This window comes from Grampus griseus, assembly GCF_964374135.1.
Source record: "Grampus griseus genome assembly, chromosome: 7".
NCBI classification, from domain to species: Eukaryota; Metazoa; Chordata; class Mammalia; order Artiodactyla; family Delphinidae; genus Grampus; species Grampus griseus.
Genome location: NC_139001.1, coordinates 57,582,364 through 57,609,533, shown reverse-complemented (window position 1 = coordinate 57,609,533; position 27,170 = coordinate 57,582,364). Strand labels below are relative to the sequence as shown.

Genomic DNA, 27,170 nt, shown 5'->3' with positions numbered 1-27,170 from the left:
TAGATTGGATTATAATTGGATTTAGCCTCCAAAGCCTTTCTGGTTAGTTTGTTATTTAGTATATTTGCAGAATATGTTAACTGTCTTCCCGGATCATTCTGAAGATAAAGTGAAATAAGAGACACGGAAACATTTGGAAAACATTAAAGTCCCATTCAGATGTGAGCAATTACTGATATTTTTGTCAAAGAAAAGTGTATTTGGTAAGATAAAGTAGATGCTGAAGAAAATTATGATTATGGTCTAAAAGAAAATGTAATTATTTTGGCACTGTCTATACCATTGCTCTACTCTATTTGTATCTAGTCAAAGGTTAATTACATACTGATGAACAAATAATATATTTTTTTAACAGTCTGTCTGAAGCACATCAGCCTGATGAAATAATGACAGGATAGCTAATTGATTAATCAGTCAAAATTTTTCACTGATATTTGGCCACAGATTGATGACCAGGTACTCCATAAATTCATGATCTTTGACTTTCTAGTTCAGCTACTACCCCCCAAATTAAAGAAATAATATTGGATAGTTTCTTCTTTGGGGAATTTCTCATTGCTAAAGATAAGCCAGTCTTCACAAAAATCAATGATTAAATATCTTAACTTCCCACCACAAGTTTTAAGGGTTGTCATGGATGCAAAACCTTATACTTGAAAACAGAATAGTTCTTTAATTTTTATTTTCAACAACAGAAAAAAAGATGACAGGGTTCATAATATTTTGCAAATATTCTGCAAAATTAATGGGAATGACTCTTTTCCTATTCTCATACTTTAATTACTTGTTTCACATCTGTCTTCTCTGCCAGACCACAAATTCTGCAAGTGTTAAGGACAATGTCTTTTTTCACTGTTCTATCCTGTGTCTAATAACATGCCCTGCACACAGTAGATGCTTAATGACAGAATGAATAATAAATAATTAGCATTTGCATAGTGTAATTACAACATACTTTTCTATTACCTCTCTCGTTTGATCTTCAAAAATAGTACTTATTCTATGAGTTTGACAGATGGGGAAGTAAAGGCTTGGGAAGATTTTAGTAAAGGCTAGTAAAAAGAAGTACTCAGAATAAAATGCATGAGGTAGAGGTGGCATCACTATTACCTTCCCCCCTCTAGAATATAGTGAAAAACTCAGGGGGGAAAAGGAAAACAGTTCTATTTTTTTTCAGGAATTAAACAGATATTGTATACCATCTCCCAACTTCTGCCATTCCTTTCTATTTCGGGTGATAAATACTAAAGTTAAATATCGTTTAGGTACCAGGAATAAAATATTTGATCCCATTCCCCTTAAGTCAATGGACCAATAAGCAAAACCTTTTCCATATTATCTTATGAATGAAAACTCCTCACATATCCTGCTATCAAAGAATGCTTCCATTAATTTACTGAGCTTCCACTCCACACACATTTTGCAATACCTAAGTTTTAAAAGCAAAATCCACAACAAACTCTCCAAGTTTTATCCACAGATTGTTAAGGAGCTCCTATTAGTAAAGAGAAGAGTCAGCCTTTTGTTCATAAAGGAAACGCTGAAATTCTAAACTGAAAACTAACCCCCAAGATGAGTATAGCTGAAAGACAAAGACATAACGAGGTTAAAACCATTTCAAGTAAAAGACAAAAATCATATATTACCTTTAAAAATATAATAGTTTATAACCAACAGTATCCAATTCTTCGTCTAGATGACCACAAATGTATCTAATACAATTTGATAAAATTGCTCTTTTAAAGCAATGACTCTAGAAAGCTAAAATATAACTAAATTCAGTGAGTGGGGCAATAAGGTTGAATAATTAGTATTTTCTTTGAAACCTAATATATATTTGGTAAAAATATGAAGAGTCACACCTCAACACTCATTAAACCTTTTATTATATATAATATGTAAGCAACCATGGGTCATTACTGCCCACTACACTGATCAGCTAAGCCTGTATGTCACGTGAAGGATTATTAAGGAAATGTAGAATTGATGAATGTTTTCACATAGAGTTTAATTATTTCTTTGACATTCAATTTTCTTTACAAGTCATTCTGTTCTTCACAGTTAACCGTTTTGCTGTTGGCGAACCGAATGAAATTTTTCTCCAGAATCTATTATAAGCACATTAACTCTTCATACTCTGAAAACTAGAATGTGTCACTTACTCTTTAAGAACTGTTTTTATTTTATTTGACAAATAACTAACAACCAAAAAAATCATATATCCACTTGAAACAATAAAGTCATAATTGAGGTACCCTTTCTTCCCAAACCACCCATGCTTTCCAACCCCCTCTTCCTCACTGTTACAAGCTGGTACATGTCATTCTTAAAATTTTACTTCTATTTAAAGAATCATTTCTATACTGACTTCCATACCTACACATTTATCCATCTAACTATAAACCTTTCATTAATGAAAAAGAATTATGTTACACATTTTAGTATGCAACTTTAATTTATTGAGGTGAAATTTCCATAATATAGAATTAACCATTTTAAAGTGAACGGTTCAGTACACTGAACCAGTACGGTTTAGTACATCTGCAATGTTGGGTTACCACCACCCTCTATCTGTCCATTCAAAGTAAAACCCCTTATCCATTAACCAGTTTCTGCCTATTTCCTCCTCCCCACCAGTCTCTGGAAACTACATTTGCATTTTGTCTCTATGGATTCATTTGTTCTAGATATTTCATATAAATGGAGTCATATAATTCATGACTTTGTGTGTGGCTTCTTTCACTTAAGCATAACATTTTGAGGTTCATCCACATTGTACTTTCACTCCTTTTTACGGCTGAAAAATATTCCATTGGATGTATATGCCACAATTTATCTATTGATGGACATTGGACGGTTTCCAGCAACTTTCTTTTTGCCCATAATAATATATTACAGACATTTTTCCAGGTTAATACATGCAGAAGGACCTTATTCTCTTTCTTTTTTGCACAAGTGTTTTTTTAAAAAAAATCCCTGATAACACATCATTTCACCTATCTTCATATTTTGGTATGCATTTCTAAAACTAAGAACACTTTCTTATCTAACCATGATGCCATCATCACTCAATTATTAATGATTAAAAATACTGATTTTTATGCTTAGTGACATAAATTAGAGAAAGACAAATACTGTAGGATATCATCTATATCTGGAATCTAAAAAACAAAACTAGTAAATATAACAAAAAAGAAACAGATATTGAGAAAAACAGAGCTTACCAGTGGGGAGAGAGAAGAGGGGAGGGGCGAGATAGGCGTAGGGGATTGAGAGGTAAAAATTACTATATATAAAATAAATAAGCTACAAGGATATATTGTACAGCACAAGGAATATAGTCAATATTTTATATAAGTGTAAATGAAGTATAACCTTTAACAATTGTGAATCACGATGTGTACACCAAAACTTATATAAGTGTATATTATACATCAACTATACCTCAATTTAAAACATATACTGACTTTACTGGTTCTGTTTGTAATTTGAGGTATTAACTAAAGTTATGTTCAACTGTAGAGTTTAACTTAGTGATTTCTTGAATTTGACTTCCATTTAAAAATTTTGGGACTTCCATGGTGGTCCAGTGGTTAAGAATCCGCCTTCCAATGCAGGGGACGCAAGTTCAATTCCTCTTCAGGTAACTAAAATCCCACATGCCACGGGGCAACTAAGCTCTAGAGACTGCGCGCCACAACTAGAGAGCCTGTGTGCTGCAACTACTGAGCCTGCATGCTCTGGAGCCCACATGCCACGACTAGAAAAGCCCGTGTGCTGCAAGGAAAGATCCCGCGTACCGCAACGAATATCCCACATGCCACAACTAAGACTCGACACAGCCAAATAAATAAATAAATAACGTCTTAAAAAAAAAAAAGTAAAAGTTTCACACTTGCTTCAAAACTAAAGTGTTAGGTAACTTTTACCTAGGTGATAAATCTTGCCTTTATTCCTCTAATCAAGAAATTTCTACCCAAATTAGGAAATATAAAAATGTAACACAATTTACAATAATGATATTTTAATCAGTTTGGATGGTAGAAAAAGCAAGAGATCAATGAAGTAAATTTTACATTTATTTTGAATGCTGAATTTTCCAAGGTTTTCTGAAATAATAAAGCACTGCTGCTATTCATAATGGTGACCAGTGCTGCAGTATAATTAAAGAAATAGCAATGTCTAATTAAAAGCTGTTAACACTGCTATGCCTTGGGTCAAAACAGAAACTGGCCCAACCTAAATAAAGTCCAATACCATGAAAATAATACCATATACTTATATACCGCTTTATAGTTTTCAAACATTTTTACTTCTTAAAAAGGCATAATAAGCCAAATTACTAAAATACTGATACATTTATCCTATTAAAATCAATATATTTAAAAATATCTGCAAACATTCTAATTCCACTGATGTATGTAACAACCCACAGCAGTAGGACCAGCAAGTATTATTATCTCTATTCTATGGATAAGATAACTGAGGCTAACAAAAATATCTTTAACATCACGTAACTGTAAAATAGCCGAGTCATTCAGAAGAATGATTTTGTTAGTTAAGAACAGAAAAGAAAAAAATAGGTCCTCCTAAATCACTTTGTTAATGTAATATGAACATTTAAAAATTTAAATGATGATAGTTAATATTGTAACAGAGAAATCTGGTAAATAATAGACATATTTATAGTATATAAATAAAATGGTATCTATAATCTGTTTCACTTTAAGAAGAAAAATTCAAGTTTTTTTCTTAAACATTATGAAAACAGTTCTTGAATAAGAATTCATTTGTCAGATAATATATTATTTCTTAACATATCCTAGTATACAAGTACATATCTGAAGTTTCTGTGATATGGTAAATCATGTTTAATTTTGTTCTAAATGGTTAAAAGTAAATTTTGTGAAATAATTATATTTGTCCTAAAGCTAACATGTCAATATTCAAAGCACAGCAGTTTTTTTTTAAATTTATTTTTGGCTGCATTAGGTCTTTGTTGCTGCACGTGGGCTTACTTTAGTTGCCTTGAGCGGGGGCTACGCTTTGTTGCGGTGCACGGGCTTCTCATTGCAGTGGCTTCTCTTGTTGCAGAGCACGGCTCTAGGCACTCAGGCTTCAGTAGTTGTGGCTCTTGGGCTCTAGAGCGCAGGCTTGGGTAGTTGTGGCGCACGGGCTTAGCTGCTCCGCGGTATGTGGGATCTTCCCAGACCAGGGCTTGAACCCATGTCCCCTGCATTGGCAGGCGGATTCTTAACCACTGAGCCACCACGGAAGCCCCCAACATAGAGTTTAAAAGATGTCAGCCTCACGTATGAAAAAATTTTGTTATAAAATTTACATTAGATTAAATGCTACACCTGGTGCTAAAAAGCTTCTTCCTAAGCATTTAACAAGACACTTATATTGGTGACATCTTTAAAGATATAAGAAGAGAGCAGGTCTCATCATCAATTCTGATTACACAGAAGATTCATTTTTAACTAGGAATGGATAGCTCAGAAGGTTGACCAATAACAACTACAGTTCATTAACATCAATTTTCTAGTTGATGCTCATCAGTTGGTATTTTAGAAGATTTTACTTGAGAATATTCACAACATTAACAACAACAATAAAAAAGGAAGAAAAAACAGAAGGAAGGAAACAGACTTAGTGCTGCCCAATACCATCATTGCAAATCTTACCAAAGACTGAACAGGAAGGAGCCTTAAACCTTCATACCCCATAAGGTTCCTAAGAAATGTATCTGAGGCACACTGGCAGGGCAGTTATGAAATGATTTTTATTGCCACTGGCCATATTGTACCTGTTCTGTGGATAATTAGAGTCCTTCAGTTTCCAAAGCTGTCAATCTGGCACCTTTCACGAGCACTATATTCACTTTAAATAAAACAAACAAAACAAAATTTATAATTCAAAGAACAAAAGAACTAAAAACAGAAACTACAAATTGCAGCAACTTTATAGTTGTGATATAAACCAACAAATAAGAAAAGTAAAATACCAGTAATATCTTACATTTTGAGATTCTTTGTTTGAACGCTATATCACAACTTTATAAAGTTTAAGCCAGACAGTTTAGGTACTTTTGTACTGTACAAGTAAACACTTATATTTAAAAATTTCTTCACTGTATCAGTGTTGAAAATTTTATATTACTTCATCTCGGTATTCAAATAGGTTTATAAATCTGCGCTTTACTATATATTCCATACACACCCAATACTGTGTCCTAAAATGCCTGGATGGCTAACTAGGAAAAAATAGGGAAAATGTGTGTTCATAATTATTAAAAATAAATAAATAAATAAAACAATTTACATATATGCACCATACCTGCAGTTGACCATTTAATGAACTCAAGTCTTCTGCTTTCTTTTCTAAAGATTGAACCCAAACTTTTCTTTTTTGTCTGCATCTTGAAGCTGCTGCTCTATTTCTTTCCAGAAACTTCCTTCTTTTTTCATCAGGATCTTCGTTAGCTGCTCTTCTTCGACGACCAGTTGTATTTTGGGTCTGTGGAGTTGTGTGAGCTGGAGAAGCCTATAATAGACACAAATGAAAGTTTTTTATATTTGTACCTAGTGGTTAAATTAACACAGGCAGTAAAGGGTGGCAAAGGTGAGAGCCACTAATTTTATTTTCTAAGTCTCATTGTATACATCAATATTGTAGAGCAATGTGAAAATCACCCTGTGGTTTAACAAATTCCTTGAAATAAATGAGCATTGCTAAAACACGATTCTCACTAATTAACTATCACAGTGAATGTATTCTTTAAAGTTTGTATAGTATTTTCATTTTTATAGAAATAATACAAAGAAATTTAAAATGCAATACAAATGATCATGTACAGATCTTGTAGTTTTCCATCTTGTATTTTTCCAAGTGTACTTTTAAGCAAACATTGTGGTATTATTCAATCCTTTGATAATTATTAAGGTACTAAAATAAAAATAACTTCCTATTTAAATTCATTATGAGAAACCATGTTTTCTATGATATTTTTGAAATAAAAAATAGCATTAAATCTCTAAATTTTCTTTAAAAATTGGTTTCTCTAAAATTAAGGAGTTGAGAGTACATACATATTTTAGTGTATTCAGCTCTTCTTCAGTTTTTGAAATTTGGGATCAGTCTTTTTCTAAGGGTCAGGTTCATATAATTATTAATGCTCATTTTCCTGGTGGGTAGAATCCCAGAGTCTAGATTTTCATTTTAATTGGTCCCCCTGCCCTGCCAGATCAGCCAGAGACAGGAATCTTCAGTCACTAGTGATACAGTCCAGTGTGTAGGACTACAGAATAACATCTTCAAGCTTCTCACAAATCCCAAAATTGTGCCACACAACACTTGAATACAGGAGACAGTATATGAACCCTTAGAAATAGTGCAAAAGAAACAGCACTTTGTGGCCACAGACACATGATCCAAAGAAGCAGCCTGAAAAACCTCTACTTAATGGTATTTTAAAACGATGTGAACAAAAACTTCTATCTTCTCTTAATCTATACAATAAACAAAAATCTTAAAAACTTAAGATAAGTTCTGCAGGGAAATAACCTGAATTAGTTCTCACTCTACAAACTCCAAAAATCAAAGTTATCATTCCTTTTCCAAGTAACTAGCATTAAATATTGTGAGGGTTATTTCATTTATACTGTATTTTAATTGTAATTAAGATCAAGAATTAAATCAGATTCTTTTACCTATATAATTGCAATTAATCTTTTAGAAAAATCTTTCTATGGCTGGCTTCAAGAATGGTAACTTTGAAATATATTCTTTTATCCTCTTAACTTACTAATAGCAGGTTTTAAAATTTTACTGAATAGGGGAGAACAGTTTTTGTTTTTAATTGACAACTTGGTTACTACAGCAAAGGCTAATCACAGGTATTGTAAGCAGAAACTATTACAGAGTTATATTTGTATATCATTACCCCTAACAAGGATTTGAGGCTACTTAGAAGCATATATTTCTCCTTCTCTCCCTCATTCCAGTGATTCATTCATTCCACTTCATTGAAAAAAATACAGGAGCTATGCTAGTGATACAGCAGTGAACAAACAGATAAAAGTCCTGCCCTCATGGAGCTTCATTCCAATACAATAAAATATAAAGCTATAGATGAAAACTAGATCCAGGGAAACTACAGTTAGTATAAGAAAATAAATTATATTCATTTATTTTCTTTTAAATAAACATTTAAAGATGTAAAAGCCATACTAAGCTTACAGGCCGTACAAAGAAATAGCCATAAGCTGCATTCGGCTCACGAGCTAGTTTGCTAACCCCTGAATTATGACATGAGAACATACTCACTTTTCCCCTCTCTTGGCCCCTAAGTAAAGTTGCTTAGTGGATGACAACCACAACTACATTCCACTTTATCTTAAGTTTCACAAAGATAAAATACAGTAATCTAAATACCTATGCTTAGTAGGCAGTCTAAAACTTGCTGTGTAACCGTGTTTCTTTAATTGGAAAGTTTTACTTTTAAATGTGAATATTCTTTAAGTAGAGAAGATAAAAGGTATAAATAGAGCTCTGAAACATTTAACAGAAATATAGTAATGCTTACTGTAGAAATATACTGCAGACATATAGAAATATCAATCATCTAATGGGCGGTAACAAATTAAAGATAAGTGAAAAGGGCCTCTGGTATAAATAGCTGCCATTAAGCCTATCTGCTCCTTTGGTGTATTTCACAAATGTTAATTCAAGAATCGTTTGACTTATATTAGTAATATAATACCTATATACATTTCTTGTTGAATACAATCAACAGAAAAAAGTTTTCTTTAAAAAGTATTGATGGACATTATGCCATGTCAAACCAACATACAGACACTCACAGAAACATTTACAGGGTGCCATGAGCAGTAACAATTGCTTGATTATTTTTACTTATTTATTTTTTGTATCAATACTTTTACATTGAACTACCTTTTCCTAAGGCTTTTTATACACTTTTGGAATAAAATTTTACCAGAAAATTTTTTTCAAAGCATATAGTCATTTAAGTTACACTGTGTTTGTTTGTTTGTTTTTAAGGATAACTGAACACTGAATGATAAAAACAACACACATACCGGAGTTTCTGTAGTGGATGTGGCTGGCTGTTGTAATGACTGTGGTCGAGATTCCTCTGATTGAGTCCTAACCAGTCCGCTACCATGACCTTTGACAGTATCGCCATTGGTAACTGGAGGATGTTGCTGGGTCAAAGCAGCTTTTAATCTCTGAAATGCAAACACCGATTTAAAAAAAACGTTTCCTGCTTTCCACCCAAATCCAACTCCCAGCATACTCTTTGGTTAACCAAAAGAAATTATTTGTTAAGGAATACATAAATACATTCGGCTTTAATATTAGTTTTGATTTATCATATTCCACTGCATTCCTAAATATCAGTAAGACGAACAGGACCTTTGGAAAGTTTGCCTGAGTCTTTTTTGTCTAGTACTACTAGAGGGTTCTATACTTTGCTATTCCTAATTAATCAATTTTGAGAAAAGAGTGGAAACTAAAAACACTGTTGACTGAAAATAACTAGATTTGTTCAACTAAAATAAGCAAAACAAGTTAATTATGCATGTTTCACCTATTTTCTCCTACCCCATTCCTATATCCCATATCCCAGTCTTTTCAGGCTCTGCCTAGATTCTTAGACCTAAATATCTTCTTTTTCAGATTTGAGTCCATTTGATCTCTGCTTGCAGGTTTGATGTCACTGCTTACTTGGACAATGACCTGATGTTGCATTTTTTAGGCCATTGTACTGACTGTCAGACTGAACCTCCTGCTAGAACCCACAGCTGGGTTTGCCTCCCTTAGGTCTTCCCTGTCACCAGTAAGCAGACCTAGCTCCAAGTCTATCCCTTCTACTATGTTCCATTTTGCCAGTGAACTGCACCCAACTCACTGTCAGAGTATGGCAGATCTAGCGTTACAATGAAGCTCTAGACATTTATGGCTACTTCTTTAAAACAAAACAAAAAAAACACCATTTGAGCAAGGCTTATTATTCTATCAGCAAAAATATATGAGTATCCTATCTCCCCAACCAAACAGTAAGCTCTTTAAGAGCAGAGATTGCCTTTTATTTCCTTGCATTCCTTTTAGCAACTGGTACATTGATTTGCTACATAGATGGACAACAAATATATTTGCTAATGGACAGAAATTGGTTTCTTTGAAAATGGCACATGGGATCTTTGGGGTGTTTTATTGTTATGCTCTATAAATATGAAATAATTAGCACAAAATAGTCATATTATAGTATCTTAGCAATGAAAGGGATCTCAGGGATCTGAGAGACCTGGGACTATTATTGATGATATTGTTCTTAATAACTCAGAAGTAGCCCTTGAGCTCAAAATATAGTTTTATAACAAAATCTGGTGAAGAGATATGTCATTACATTTTCCTAAGATCCACACTCAGGTGCACATGTGGCAGGGAGGGAGGTTACAAATACTGATATAAGAACTATGCTGCAGTCTACCCAGTGCTTCCCACACTTCCTAGAAGTCAATTAACTGCCTTGGTATCACATGCTAAAAACAGATTCTTGGCAACCTTTCCTCTTCTTTCCCTGGAAATAGCATAAAGGGGTAGATAGTAGAGAAGAGCTTTAGAAAAAGTCTCCCAAATGATTCTACTGCAATTGTTTTCATTTATTCCAACTAAGAACAATTTAGAAAATTTGTAATTTCTTTATTTTCACCTATACATATCTTCTTGCCATCTATAATTGATCCAGATCCCTTAAAAACTGAAGCACAGGACTTCCCTGGTGACACAGTGATTAAGAATCCACCTGCCAATACAGGGGACACGGGTTCAATCCCTGGTCCGGGAAGATCCCACACGCTGCAGAGCAACTAAGCCTGTGCACCACAACTACTGAGCCTGTGCTCTAGAACCCACAAGCCACAACTACTGAGCTCACAAGCCACAACTATCGAAGCCCACGTGCCCTAGAGCCCTTACACCGCAACTACTGAGCCCACGTGCTGCAACCACTGAAGCCCGCGTGTCTAGAGCCTGTACTCCGCAACAAGCGAGGCCCCGCTTGCTGCAAACAGAGAAAGTGACGCGTGGCAATTAAGACCCAACACAGCCAAAAAATAATAATTAAAAAAAAAAACAAGCATATATGAAAAGATCAAAATTTCCAATGAAGCAGTAATTCTAACTAGACAAGTGTTAATGGACATTTTCTACTGATAATCATTGTAGATTCTGGGTATGATTTTAAAAACAAAGTCAGTAGTATAAAAAATATTTTGTTGAGGTGTAAGTTACATACAGTAAAATGAACTCTTTTTAGTGTACAGTTCTGTGAGTTTCAACAAGCACAAACAGTCGTGCAACCACCCTCTACAATCAGGATACAGAACAGTTCTATTACCCCCCCCAAACTTTCCTCATGCTTCTTTCCTGTCACTCTCCTCCCACCCACAGCCCCTGGAAACCACTAGTCTGTTTTTTGATCCCCAAAGTTTTGCCTTTTCCAGAGTATCATATAAATGGAATCATACAGTGTATATAGCCTTTTGAATCTGGCTTTTTTCCTTTAGCATAATGCACTTGAGATCCATCCCTGTTGTTGCATTATCAGTAGTTTTTCAATGAGTTTCTAATAAACAGTATTCCAATTTTACAGATTAGGACACTAGAGATCATTTGCCCAAGGTCACACAGCCATTAAGCTAGTTAAAATCCTACATTTGAACATAGATCTCCTTAATTTCAAAGTGCACAGTTTTTCCATGGCACCATGTTACATATGTTATCCTACCAAAAAAAAAAAAAAAGGGAAAAGGAAAAATCAAGAAAGAAAAAGGAAAAAATTAAGGAAGATTAAAAATTAAGGAAGATAAGGAAATTAAGGCTGGATGGCTTGATGATTCAGAAGACAACCACAAGGGAATTCCCTGGCAGTCCAGTGGCTAGGACTCCATGCTTTCACTGCCATGGGCCCAGGTTCAATCCCTGGTCCGGGAACTAAGATCTCGCAAGCCACGCGGCATGAAAGACAATCACAAAGGATTAGGAATGCCAAGTCTGATACTGCAACTGCTAAAGTCCTGTCACTCCAGGATCAGGTATGTTTTTTCCATCTTTTCTGACTGAATACTTCTTTATGAATTGCAAATAGCACCACAATAGGTTAGTATATGTAATGTATACTGTATACATATTAGCATACATAATGTATACAGCTGAGAAGACACTTTATTGTTTAGAATTTAACTCTGCCTCAAACAATCTGTGTGACTCTGAACAAATCATTTCAATCTCTGAGTCTGTGTTTCCTTGTCTGTAAAATTGGGAACAATGGTAATTTCCTTGCAGGGATAAGGTAAAGATTAAATATAATATGCAAAATTACCTGATTCATAAAAGGATTTCTTAAGGGATAAGGTAAAGATTAAATATAATTAAATATATTAAATTAAATATAATATGCAAAATTACCTGATTAAATATAATATAATAAATATATAATATAATATAATATGCAAAATTACCTGATTCATAAAAGGATTTCTTAAGTATCAACTTCCTTTTTTCTTTTTTAAACAATTATTTATTTTTGGCTGAACTGGGTCTTTGTTGCGGCGCACAGGATCTTTTGTTGTTGTGTGTAGGCTTCTCTCTAGTTGTGGCATGTGGGTTTTCTCTTCTCCAGTTGTGGCACACAGGCTCCAGGGTGCGTAGGCTCTGTAGTGATGTGTGGGTTCCAGAGTGCGTGGGCTCTGTAGTTTGCGGCACGCGGGCTCTAATGGAGGCACGTGAGCTCAGTAGTTGTGGCGTGAGGGCTTAGTTGCCCTGAGGCATGATGTGGGATCTTAGTTCCCTGACCAGGGATCAAACCCGTGTCCCCTGCATTGTAAGACGGATTCTTTACCACTGGACCGCCAGGGAAGTCCCTTCCTTACTTTTTTCAAAAACAGCTATTGAGGCCTCTATTTTTTTAGCACAGGTGTCAGGGTGAGGACACCAAAGAATCAGGAAAGTTCCTATACTTTTGTATTTTCAAAATACACTTAGAGGGAAAAAAAGTACTTAGGGGTTCATCTTAAGGACTGGTTTAGCTTCAGACATATTTTATTATGGAAAATATATTCTCAAGACCATGTGACACACTGCATCTTTCAGAATCCAGGTCAGATTCCTGGTTGCTTTTTTTCTTCCTTCTTTTTTAAACAAGCAGAAACGACCACATTAGCAGCTAAGATCCAGGAAATTGGGACACTCATAACTGATGGGCTAATGTGGAAGTGGATGGATTAAAAATTAGGTAGGTGACCAAAGCAGTAGTTGGCTGTAATCAGGTAGGAATACTTAGGCTAAATGGTCAAAGAACTTAAAGTAAAAAGACAGGAGTCTGAAGGTATGGGTCACATAAACAGAAGGAGGAGGATCTGAGTGTGCATACTTATATCTTTTAAAAACCAATCTATATGGGGCTTCCCTGGTGGTGCAGTGGTTGAGAGTCTGCCTGCCGATGCAGGGGACACGGGTTCGTGCCCCGGTCCGGGAAGATCCCACAAGCCGCGGAGCGGCTGGGCCCGTGAGCCATGGCCGCTGAGCCTGCGCGTCCGGAGCCTTCGCGTCCGGAGCCTGTGCTCCACAACGGGAGAGGCCACAACAGTGAGAGGCCCACGTACCGGAAAAAAACAAAACAAAACAAAACAAAACCCACCAATCTATAGCGTTAGGTGGGCTTCCATTTCTGCATATAAAATGTACATAAATATACATATTGGTTGAGATGTGAAGCTTGGTAAATTATGTGTTGGTAAAACATTTTTAAGTCCTTAGGTAGAAAACAAAGAAGAGCATTTAAAGTTTTATAGTGAAGAGCTTAACTCTTAGAATTAATGAAATACAGTAACTGCACCTAGGGGAGTCTGAAGTACATAAACATCACTCTCTTGAATAATCTTTAGTAGGGCAAGTTACTACCTTATAGAGCACTTAAAAGCAGCATTCATTATCCTCTCTTGACTGCCCTAGGGTATACAGTACTCATCCAGGGAGGAAGCTCTAATGTTTACTCCATGCTGTTACATTGATTACGATGGGTCTTACTTGGAAAAGTGTGCCACTGGGTACAAAATGTAAGAAAAAGATTTTCAAGGGTTAATTAACACTGCTCTGAACTGCAGATTTTTTTTTAAAACAGCAACAAAAACACACATACACTAAAAGAAATTACAGTGGGTTAGGTGAAGGAAGTTGTCATTATTCATATACATTTTACAATAAGGATATCTACAATCCACCCACATATATGTTAGAGATATTTTAAAGAAGGGCAACTATTTGGTCCTCCCCCAAATTAATGAAAACATATAAATATAATATTTATTTTACAGTAGAAATTTGGAGCTAATCAATTAGTCCAATTACCATCTTACAGATAAAGAAACTAAGGCCCAAAGAGTGAAGTTACTTCCCAGAAGCACAGAGGTAGTTATAAAAGAAACAGAGCTAGGACCAGAAATTCTGTCTGTTGACTCTTACTTCACTGAACAAACATATTTTAAATAAAAGTTTTTCCAAACTAGAGCTTTTGTCTAATATTAAGTATTCTAAGTATATTTTAATAATCATTAAGAAGAGTATTAGACATTGGTCAGTCCATTACTAAGATCAAAATTTCTATCAATAGAGAAATCTAGTTAAGTAAATAAAGATTGAATACTCAGAGAAAGTAAGTAAGATTTAACAAGTCTATATTCTCTAACATGTACAATAAAAGCTAGGCATAATTTTAATTCTAAACTAAAGGTATACAGTGAAAGAAAACTAAAATCTTTATTACTACATTTCTAAGCAGACTTAGTGCTTTAATGTTTAGAGTTAAAATTTTAGTGTTGTAAAATTCAACTACTATGTTGAAAACTTTTTTCTTAGAGATTGTGTCAATTAAAGAGTAAATAGTCTGTTGTGCTGACCAATCTGACACTCATCTTAAGAGGTAATCTGCTAAAAATAATTTGTTATTCAAATTCTATGTTATATGTTGTACCCCTGAAAACAAATTTTATCACATCTGTCAGAACTTGGTAGGAAGAAACTACTCTATCATAGTTCAAAGAAAAAACACAATGTTCTCTAGAAACAATGTATGAAAAAGTCAGATCCATATTTCATATGTGCCACAAAAGCTCATCAGAGTAATAACCCTCCTTCTCTGGGGTGTTATCCTACCATCTGCTGCTCTATTACTTATCTTTATTTTGCAACTAATTAACAGCATAATCTTCTAAATTCAGCAAGTTAATTATCATTATTGTAGTCTTTGCAGCATCATCAGTCCTCGTGAAATCTTGTCTCCCCACCCCCAGAGAACATATGAAAATGAAGTACGTTGGGAGAGAGTCTGTTTCTTTGGAGTGGGCTCGTTAGGTGTTTGCTGATTAGCTTGGCGTGCAGAGGCAGGTCAGAAGAATTCTGCTGAACATGAGGTTCCATGCAGGGCCCAACTAAGTTAATGTAGGTTTCTGAACATTTGCCAAGATGCCCTCTGTCAGCGCTCAGTAGAAACCCCCTGCAGAAACCCTACTGGCTACCCACTGTGTGCAAAGATCTCTCTCAGTTTGTCACACAAGTCTTAAAGGAATGATTCTGGGGAATACTACTCAAATACTTTACTAAATCTTCTTAAACAAAACTCCTGGATGGTTAACATTTTCTTATTTAGAAGTTACTTTTTTTTTTTTTTTTGCAGTACGCGGGCTTCTCACCGTGTGGCCTCTCCCGCTGCAGAGCACAGGCTCTGGACGCACAGGCTCAGAGGCCATGGCTCACGGGCCCAGCCGTTCCACGGCATGTGGGATCTTCCCGGACTGGGGCACGAACTCGTATCCCCTGCACCAGCAGGCAGACTCTCAACTACTGCGCCACCAGGGAAGCCCCAGAAGTTACTTTTTGATTACAAATATTACATAGGAAATTTGTTTTATTAGAAGAGTAACACAGATAGCAAATATCTGTGGTTTAATGTGCTTAATGACCAACAAAACCCCTAAACCTAAATCTGGTGAGATCCAGTGAAATTTTGTGAAAATAGTAGATAATAGGAATTTTCCTAGAGTATTAAAAAATACTAGGTAATCTTGTATTTGTGGACCACCATATATATATATTTTTAAAAACTACGTGCTTACTTTTCCAAAGACTTAACGTTTTTAAAAAACAAAACATAACAAACACAACTTGTCCTGAAGAAATTTCTTTAGCAAAAAAGAAGGATCTTATTTAAATATTTATAGTAGACACAAACACAATGCATATAAATCTTCCTGTGAGCACTGGGCATCTGAAAATCAGGGCACCACAAAAGCATCCTTGGCTATCTTAGGATACAAATAAGTTTCTCTTCAGCTGTAGTGCGCTACTCATTCTTATGTGTTCCAATGCTGCCATTTCTCAAACATTATTTTTTAACCACATTTTAGCACAATCACCATTGCTGCACTATTTAGCATGTCGTTAACAGACTGTGACCACAAAAGTCAAACAAATCCTTAACAGAAATGCAGAATCAAGCAGGGAGGATATTTAAAATATTTTCAAAGAGTTGAAAACAACAAAGCAAAATCCACTTGAAGCAGTGAAAGAAGAAATTATAAGTTTTGCTGGGGTGCTACAGACTGGTAAACAGTCAGAAAAATTATTTAATGTGTAATGTGAATCTAGGGGATGTGAGCTGGGAACCATTCATTTGGAGAGCATGGAACTGGAATTCTATCACTGATAGAGAAAGAATTAAGTCCTATGATCGTTTATCTGATCATTAAGAAACCTCTGTGCAATGGGATATGAACCTAGTCTCAACTTTCTCCAGTTAGAATTATACAATTATTTATTTAGTAAATCTTTTTTTTAGCCCTTTGATGTTTAATTAAGTAATCAATGACACTGACATTTTAATCTAAATTTAGAAACAATCTAACTATTTTGTATTTTATGTTACAAATGTATCTAAAATAACTTGCCACATAGAGTAAGAGACTGCCCTTGGATTTTAGTTTTAAATGTTTGAGATTGATTTAGTCCTGTGATTTTAGTTGGAAGAACTAAGATAATCTTACTAAGCCTCTTAATAATACAGGAATATTGAAGAGAACCAAACCCTCATTATATCTATAATTTAATTATTTCAGTTATTGAAGTACTTGGGGAAGTTTGTTAGACAATGAGGTACCTATAGAGAAAACAGGATATATTAAGTTTAAAATGAAGTTTAGTATGTTTAATTTTATTTTAAGCCCTTTAAAAGTGATCGCTGTACAACTCGATTTATAAATTGGCCTTGAGAACTTAGGGAAGAAATAAGTTTTTGAATTTGTAACTTTATTTTTAAAAAGGAGACTCTCAATAATGGTTTTTGTGCACAAAAGTCACCATCAAGGGTATCAAAAAACTGAAAACAAGAGCCAAACACCTCATTGATACAATATAATCCTAACTGCCATACCTGTTGGGAAAAAAAAATCAATAACGGCATATTAAAAAGATAAGAAGACTTTTTTTTTTACTCTCTTGATGATCATTGGAAACATTTGCAAGAAAAATCTCAAAACTTAAGATCACGTCTGATGAATTTCTTAGTACCCAAGAAATGTTTGTTAAATAAACAGCAATCATTAGAAATAACTGTTAAATGAGGCTGATGCAAAATAAATGAACATGAATTAAACTACAAAACCCAAACTATTTCCGGGTTATTCCCAAAGGTTGGTAGATTTGTTTTGTACTTATACCAATATATAAGTATACTTGATAATGATGATAATGAAATTCAAGCACTGAAAATTCTTCAATCAAACTGATTCACTGGACAATCAAATATACTAAAGGTGGTACATTACCAAACCACAATGTAATTTAATTAATATAGAAATCAATATGAAACAGATAAAAAGCCCTGAAATATTTGGAAATTATATACTACACTTTTAAATAACCCACAGTTCAAGGAAGAAATCACAAGGGAAATTAGAAAATAAATAATAAAAGTACGGCATATCAAAATTTGTGCACAGTTATAGCGTTAAATGCCTATATGAGAAAGGTAAAAAGATTTAAATCAATAATCTAAGCTTCTACTTTAAGAAGCTAAAAAAAGATAAGCAAATTAAACCCAATTAAGTAGACAAAGAAAATATTAAAGATAAAAGTAGCAATCAACGGTAATACAGTATACCATTAAGAAAAATAAAGGCGAGCTACAGACTGAGAAAATATTCATGATATATATATATACATATCTATATACAAATTTGTATCTAGAATATATATAAAGAATTCCTATAACACAATAGTAAAAGACAAGTAACCAAATTTAAAGAATGAGCAAAAAATATCACAAATAATGTCTGGCTGATTGGAAATGTAAATTGAAACCAAGAGATGCTGCCACAATCTCCTAGAATGTCTACAATGAAAACAATAGATAAAACCAAATGTCCGCAAAAATGTGGGAACAACTGGAATTCCCATACACTGCTGGTAGGAATGTAAACCTTTGGCAAAAGGTCTGGCAATTTATTATAAAGTTATATGTATACCTACTCTCTGACTCAGCAATTCCACTCTTAGGTAGATAAACTTAATGAAAATATACATCTACAAAGGGAGTTATACAAGAATGTGCATATGAGCTTTATTCACAACAGCTAAATACTAAAAACCATTCAAGTGTCCACCAATAGAATGGATAAAGAAATTGTGGTATACTCACACAATGGAAAACTACTCAGCAATAAAAAGAAACAAACTTTGATACACGCAACAACATGGATAAATCACATAGACATATGCTTAGCTGAACACAAGAGTATATATTGATTCCATTTACATTGCTGGTGACAAATACAAGAACAGTTGGGGGAGGTGGACTGATTGGGAAGGGAAATAAAGAAACTTGATGGGTAGATGTTAATGTTCTATACCATAATAAGGGTGTGAGTTACATGAATGCACTTAAACTGTACAGATAAAATCGGTCCATTTCAATCTATGTAAATTTTACATTAAGAAAGCCTTATGGGCTTCCCTGGTGGCGCAGTGGTTGAGAGTCCGCCTGCCGATGCAGGGGACACGGGTTCGTGCCCCGGTCTGGGAAGATCCCACATGCAGCGGAGCGACTAGGCCCGTGAGCCATGGCCGCTGAGCCTGCGCGTCTGGAGCCTGCGCTCCGCAACGGGAGAGGCCACAACAGTGAGAGGCCCGCGTACCGCCAAAAAAAAAAAAAAAAAAACTGAGTGAGGGTAGGGAGTGGTCTGAGGTACAGATAAAACAAGAATGGCAGTTATATCGCTAATAATTGAAGCTGGATGATGGGTACCTGGGGGTTCATTATAGAAACCTATTTATTTTGTATGTGTTTGAATTCTTCCATAACAAAAAGCTTAAAAAAAAAAAGGAAATGGACTAATTTCTGAGTCTTTTTAAATTAAAAACAGGACAATCTTATTTACTATCCCAATTAAAATAGGCAATCACCTAAATATGGCTATTTTATATGTTAACAATATTCTAATAAGAAATTTAATTGGACTGTTAAATTTAAGTGGGGCAATCTGTGACTCCCCATGCTATTTTGGGGCTTTCAACCAATAACTTTTTCATATATAAATTTATGAAATATAGCTTTGGTATTTTTTTTAATATACAAGCATACAAAACACTTTTATTCTTATTAAATTTCTTAGTGATTAAAAGAAAAAGTTATTCAGGGAAGTTTACTAGTTTCTACAAATATGGCCTAATCTCTTATAGCCAAAAGTATTTCTTTAAATCTGATTTTTCCCATTGGAATTAATTTGTGGGAAAAAAAAGTCCACTGAATATGTAAAAATATTTTTAGATACAGTGTACAAAAACAGGATCTCTTTAACTTCTATTTCTACTCTACTCAGTTTCACTAATTGAACTTTTCATTGTAACAGTTATGTTTAAAGTAGGAAGTGTAAAACACATTCCCAGTGAAGCTCTTCTGCTATTAAGTGGAAAAGATTCATCTTAGTTATTATTTCCATGCCTTTGACCTAAACATGCTGTTATGTGAAAAATTCCCCTCCTGGGTTTTCAAGTTCCCTCACCACAATCAATAACCAGCTAATTTTAATACTCTTCAACCAACTATTATTCATTCAGATGGTATATAAGTTTTGCTGTTAAAAAAAAAAAAGTTATCCCATGCCAATTTCAGATTGATTATATGCATTAATGGAGAATAGCAGTAAAAAAGTTAAAGCCTTGCCATAATATTGATACATAATGGCTTTCATGTGTACAGATTTATATTATTAGTATAGTGCCTAGCATAGAACTGAAACAAATAATAGGTGTCTAAAAACTATCTATCGATTCATTGGTTGCAGTTAAGAAGAATTAGCTTTAAAGTGTGTTAGACTATAGAAGGGAGAATTACACTTATTTGAATAAAACCAACCCCCCACACTCCCCATCCCACAGCAGCAGCTTCAGATCTTCTACCAAGAAAATTAGCAAGTTAGTAGGATTTGTGGCTAAGAGAGACCCCAGAAATCAAAGTTTAACCCCTTTATTTCACTGATGAGGAAAATGAGTCTCAGAAAAGTTAAAGTGGGTTGATTAGGGGTACTGAATAGCAGAATCAGGATTAAAATGAAAATACGTCTCTTGATTCCTACTCTATAGTTCATCCCTTACCACCAATTTCTTAGTGTCTGAAACATAACTCAAAAATATGCTTTTCGTTTATATATTATGTGTAATGTTTACTAACTCATATACTATTTCAGAATTCTAGTTAATTCTGTTCTACTCATTTGTATGACTGTATACAACCACTCATTATATCAGCACTGCCTTCAGATGATTACTTCTAGTTTCAGCTGCAATATCTCTAGCCTCCAGCAGGGGGAGGATTTATCTAAAAAGCCACACCAAAAATCAGACAAACCAATGACAAGAACTAGAACTTTACTCCCAATCCATTCATTTGCTTTAAAGTATCAGTAGCTTGTCACTATGCAATGAAAGCTTTCCTTTTCCAAATTTTCTGGTTCTTCTGTAATGTAATACAGTCCACGATTTTATAAAATTTGATCTAAATTGTGCATTTGAAGTGGGCTTTAATGGAAAAAACTAATTCGAAACAGGCTCAAGAAATGTATAGAACAAATAAAATCTTGCTTACCATTTTTGCTTCTGACTGTACTGGTTGAGGAGAAGAAGGACCTGGAATTCCCGGAACACTAGGCACCATGGTGACTGGTCGAACAAGCTATGCAGAAGATATTGAAAAATAATTGCTAGAGAATATATTCAAAATGAGATTTGTACTTTTATTTGCACAATGGCTGCTATAATAATTTACATATTATAATCAATATAATACATTTACATGACAATATATTATACATTAATAGAAAATGTATATTAATATTAATATAAATATAATTGGTATAATTATTTGAGACTTCAGAATTAGAAAACTGTATCTCTGTCTGAACCCTTATTGATCTTAATCCTGATTTATCCTTCAAAAGTTGTCAATTGGGGCTTCCCTGGTGGTGCAGTGGTTGAGAGTCCGCCTGCCGATGCAGGGGACACGGGTTCACGCCCCGGTCCGGGAAGATCCCACATGCCGTGGAGCGGCTGGGCCCGTGAGCCATGGCCGCTGAGCCTGCACGTCCGGAGCCTGTGCTCCGCAACGGGAGAGGCCACAACAGTGAGATGCCCTCGTACCGCAAAAAAAAAAAAGAAAAAAAGTTGTCAGTTGTTCTGAGACACTCACTTTCCTAATCTTCAATTTTCATAATTCCTTTTTTTAAATGACTTCTTCTTATAGAAAATAATATTTAAAGTGATGGATTTCTCACAGATCTGTCACCCTTCCATTTTGAATGTGAAAGGAAAGAATGTTAAAACTTGTATAACTAGGCATAGAAAGTAATTTCAACAATGAACTTTGCTTTTCTAAAATATATACATATAAAATTTCTAAAATATACAATGAAAGTTCTTTGATATATTAATATAAAGCATGACAAAGAAGAACCTGATTACCTCTAATAATTCCTCTAATAATAATATGTAACAGATTTTTCTGGTTTTTGCCTTTTTTAAAAAACCTAATATCAACACTGAATGATTAATTATTATGTACCTAAAGTATACCTCTTTTTCATTTCAGTTTCTCTCATCACAGTTACATTTAACGGGATAACCATACAATCCCAGATACAGGACAAGGATGTTTCCCCCTTGAAAATATCCTGAGAAAAGAGGAAGTAATCACCTTATATTCGAGTCCTTATAAAATATCTCATTCTGAACAACAAAGTTCTGTTTGAAGACAACATATTATCTTGAAATTATTTCAATCAATGTTAATTTTGGATACTTAGAAAGGTCACTTTGGAAGAACTAGTTAATAAAAAAAGTAAATATTTAACATTAATTTTAGTATTATTTCTGAGGATATAATCTCACCAAAGTGTTAGATGTTACTGTAAAGAGGCTTTTAAAACTAATTTTTAAAAGCTATACAATAAGTGATTATATTGTACTGATCAGAAACAACTATCTACAAGGTAAAAGAAGAAACTGTCTTTTTATTACATGAATGAATATTAGGACTTGGTGTAAGATTCCCAGGATTACAATAATAGATTAAACACAAGTGTTAATAGATTGTGTTAATAGATAGTGTTAATAGATTAACACAAAAGTGTTATACTGAAACTACTTGGGTGAGGATGAAAACAATGTGTTTTGGAAAATTGTGTGAGATTTCTTAAAAAGTGGTTCTAATGATGAAAACTTGAATGTTGAAGACACATTTGAAGAGTCTGAATAAACTTACGAAATGTGAGAACAGGAAAAAAGGATTATTTCTAACATATTATTCCAAAGAATGTGCTTCTAAATATTCACTATGTTATTAAATATTGTAAGTAGATATTTAACTACTGTCTATGTCTTTCAAAATTTATATATTTAACATGCCCTCAAAAAACTTTTCTTATGCATCTTCTCTTTAGGAAAGTGGGGACTATCTATTGCCCATTCTACTAGACCATTTAGATTTTCACACGCTTGGGACAGCAAAGGAATTTTGTAAACCCAACCTGACCATAATATTTCACAGAGTGCTTTTATAAACGATTTCTATAGTAATCAAAATAACATGGAGTTACCTGATAAGTGTTCCAGTATAAATGTCTTCTTAAAGAATAGAAATCTATGTTAATATTTGAATTCTACAAATCTAGCAAATTGAAATGGGTTGAATATGGAATAAAGTTCTTAATACTAAAAATAAAAGGAAAACAAGATTTTTAGGATGGAAAAATGTTTTCTATCCAATTGTGTTTGCCTTGAAAGGTAAATGCTATCACAATAAATATCAGTGAGTAAATACTGCTCACCACTAAGTATTTTGTTGAATTCAATTTCATAAACTAATCAAGCAGCCCCCCCTTGGGCTGTATTTTCTGATTACAAAGATCGGTTTTACTATAAAGAAAAAATTTTAATAGTCTAAATTTCAAACTTACTGGGACTGCAGCTGGAACATGCACATTCGAACTTGTAATTGATGCAGGAATAGCAACAGGCATGGTTTGTCCATTAGGAAGATGTAACAGAAGAGGAAATGGGCCTGGTACAGGACTAAGGAAAACAAAAGAAGGGCAATTAGAGAAAAGAAATCCCTATCAATAATCTCTAAAAATACAAGAGTATTTTTACTCCTATTATTATATCATTTAAAAGTAAATTTTCCAGAGAAAGGTAAACACTGTATGATTTCACTTATATGTGGAATCTAAAAAACAAAACAGATGAACAAACATAACAAAACAGAAACGGAGAACAGACAGGTGGTTTCCAGAGGGAAGGGTGTTGGAGAGATGAGAGAAATTAAGAGGTACAAACTTCCAGTTACAAAATAAAGGAGTCACAGGGATGAAATTCAGTGTGAGGAATACAGTCATTAATAATGTTATATCTTTGTACAGTAACAAAGGTGGTCAAAAGGTACAAACTTACAGTTATAAGATAAATAAGTACTAGGGATGTAATGTACAACATGATTAATATAGTTAACACTGTTGTATGTTACATATGAAAGCTGTTACCAGAGTAGATCCTAAGAGTTCTCATCACAAGGAAAAAATATTTTTTTCTCTTATTTTATATCTGTACAAGAGGATGGATGTTCACTAAACTTACTGTGGTAATCATTTCATGATGTAAGTCAGATCATTATGCTATACACCTTAAATATATACAGTGCTGTATGTCAATTGCAGTTAACCCTTGAACAAGAGGGTTAGATGCACTGACACTATGCAGAGTCGAAAATCCCAGTGTAGCTTATGGTCAGCCTCTGTATCTGCAGATTCAACCAACTGTGGATTGTGTAGTGTGGTAGTATGTACTTGTTGAAAAATATCTGTGTGTAACTGGACTCACGCAGTTCAAACTGGTATTGTTCAAGGGTCCACTGTATATCTCAATAAAACTGGAAAAAAAAGAAAAAAGAACTGCAGCTCCAGCCCAAGAAAATGCCTATGTGACAGATGGAAACTTGATACCATCTTTCTCATAACATGAATAAAATACCCACAGAAAATTATTCATGGTATATATACACCACTCAAGTAATTAAAAACAAAACAAAAATCTTCCAATCACTGCAAAGCACATCGTAAAATTTAATTGTTTTTAATTGCATCTTAAATGCACAATGTACGTAAGCAGTGTAGAGAAAAAGAGGAAAAAAATGGAAAAAGTTATGAATTTACTTAGGACAATCTCCAACATGTTAGTTGAGAAAAATTCTTATCAACTACCTGTAAGAAATGAAAGAAATGTTACCTGGTGATAAAAATAATCTTATGTGTTTTGTGTGAAATAGCATGAAAATAAGAGACCATCTTAAAATCACATTCTATGTTGATTTGTTTTTCAAATTAAGTTTTAGATATTTATTTTCTAATTTATTAGATACTATTTATATTTATTAAAAAGACTACCCAAGCATTTTTTCCGAAAATCAAAGCATGCAAAATACTATTAACACACACACACACACACAAAGGCCACAATTAGAATAATTAAATATCTTAGGACAAATCATAACAAGAAAAACTTAACAATTCATATAATTCAATGATTGGCCCAAATCACTTACACGATTGGCCTGTTGGAGGACGGTGCCTGTGTGATTACAGTACTTGAGGTTGGTGAAGGTACTGCCTGCTGAATAATTACACTTGAGTCAGAACTTGTAAGCAGCACATTGGGAACCTGTAATGATGCTGGACGAACGATAGCTGATGTGGGCTGTGCAGTTTGTGTCAATGGTACTTCCTATTTAATAATGAGATAGAGAAAGAATGTAATTTAAAAATGCAAGTCAACAGAATATAACACATTTTTAAAAACAAACATAATACTTAATATACCCCAAAGTATATTAATATTTAAAGTTAATTAAAAGAAAATTGTAGAAGCCACTGTAAAGTTTCAGATGCAATGTTCATATTTTAATTTAAAAACATCTTGAGTGGTTTTTTCAGTACAATTTATTTTACCATCAATCTAGAAATAAGTTAGGCTGGGCAACTTGGCTATATAACTCCATGAGAATTTAAGTTAAAAAACAGAAATACAACTCCATTCTCATGGAAGCATAGAACTTAAAATCCAGAAGGGATTGCCTAGTCCTACTCCATCATTATACTGTATAAAGAAGAAATAGGTCCAGGAGACTGTTTTATAGTTGATACAAATTCAATAATAGAATACTTATAAAATGGTACTATAGTAAGGGCCCAAAAATGTTAAAAATTTTTTAATACAAATATTTGCTAATTTCAGGTAACTATCTCTACATTATCAATAATTTCTCAGTATCAAAAGGCCGAGTAATATTGATACCTTGAATGTAAAAATAAATAACTATTGGAGTAACATCTTTCCAAAGTAAAGGAAAACACAGAACCTCATAGATGGTCTTTTCCCCAGTTTTACAGATTAGAAAACAGAGATTATCCAGGACTCTGTAACTAGTTACTGTAAAAATTGGGTCTACTATGTTCTTTGAATTGGCCTTTATACTGCCATTTATTATCAAAATCTTATTAAGCTATACAGGAAGAAAGACAAACTAGTAGTACTGGGACTTCATTTATTTGACAAGTTTGAGAATTTACAACACACCCTCAAGGCCTAGTGGGAAGAGAGACAATAAACAAGTAAAACAAACAAGAAAATTTCAGACTGTAATGTGTTACAGACTAACAGCAAAACATAAGAAATCATGAAAGATCAACTGAGGGAAGGTTGGAGTTGGCTCCTTTGATAGCATAGTGAGGTAAGGTGAGCTTCTTTGCAAAACAGCATTTGAACAGGTACTGAAAAGATAAGGAGGAGAGCATTCTAGGGAAAAGGAAGCAATACCAAGAGCAATGTCTTTGAGGTAGGAAAAAGCTTAGAATACCTGATGAACATCCCAGAGAATGGCATGAGGTGAGGCTGGATGGGTAGGTAAGTCCAGATCAATGAGGACTTATAGAAGGAGTGTGTTACCTTAAATGCAATGGCAAACCATTGAAGGATTTTAAGCAGGGAAGTGACATAATGTATTAAAAATAAAATAGCCTATGGAAAATAGGTTGGAGATGGAAGTAGAAAGTCCAGGTAATTGTTAAAAATTATATTAACATTATTAATATATTAATTATATTAAAATTATTATATTAATATTATTTGTATTTTAACAAATAATAATTGTTAACAATTATTAGAAGGTAATCGTTAACAATCCAAGTAAAAGATGATGATGGATTGGACTAAAGTGGTGACACTGAAGATAAAAGAGATAAATTAAGGATATATTCAGGAAGTAGGTCTAGTAAGATTTGTTACTGGTTTCAGTGTGAAGGAAAAGAGGGAATTAAGTATTCTTTATTCTTGGCCTGAGCAACTAGATGGATGGAAAGAAGTTTTCCCTGTTTTACCGAGACAGGGAAAACTGTGGGAAAAAAAATCAAGGGCTCTAATTTAGACATACTATGTTTAAGATGTCCATTAGACACAGAAAAGGAAATGTCAAGATGGAGCTGGATATG

General features: G+C 34.0%; 1 protein-coding gene across 4 annotated transcripts in view; it reads right to left on the bottom strand.

Moving 5' to 3' along the window:
* The window catches only part of ATF2 (activating transcription factor 2), a gene marked incomplete at its 3' end in the record, with an annotated part of 87,642 nt that overhangs the window by 11,134 nt on the left and 49,338 nt on the right, over window positions 1-27,170 (bottom strand). For 3 of the 4 annotated variants that reach the window (XM_082657748.1, XM_082657747.1, XM_082657749.1), the window contains 5 exons: window positions 25,229-25,407; window positions 23,589-23,703; window positions 21,224-21,310; window positions 9,102-9,251; window positions 6,340-6,546 (listed from right to left, as the gene is read on the bottom strand). In XM_082657748.1, coding sequence (XP_082513874.1) covers window positions 6,340-6,546; window positions 9,102-9,251; window positions 21,224-21,310; window positions 23,589-23,703; window positions 25,229-25,407 — 738 coding nt within the window. Of the gene's footprint in view, window positions 1-6,339; window positions 6,547-9,101; window positions 9,252-21,223; window positions 21,311-23,588; window positions 23,704-25,224; window positions 25,408-27,170 lie in introns of those variants that run through there. The other variant, XM_082657750.1, reaches the window with a different exon arrangement.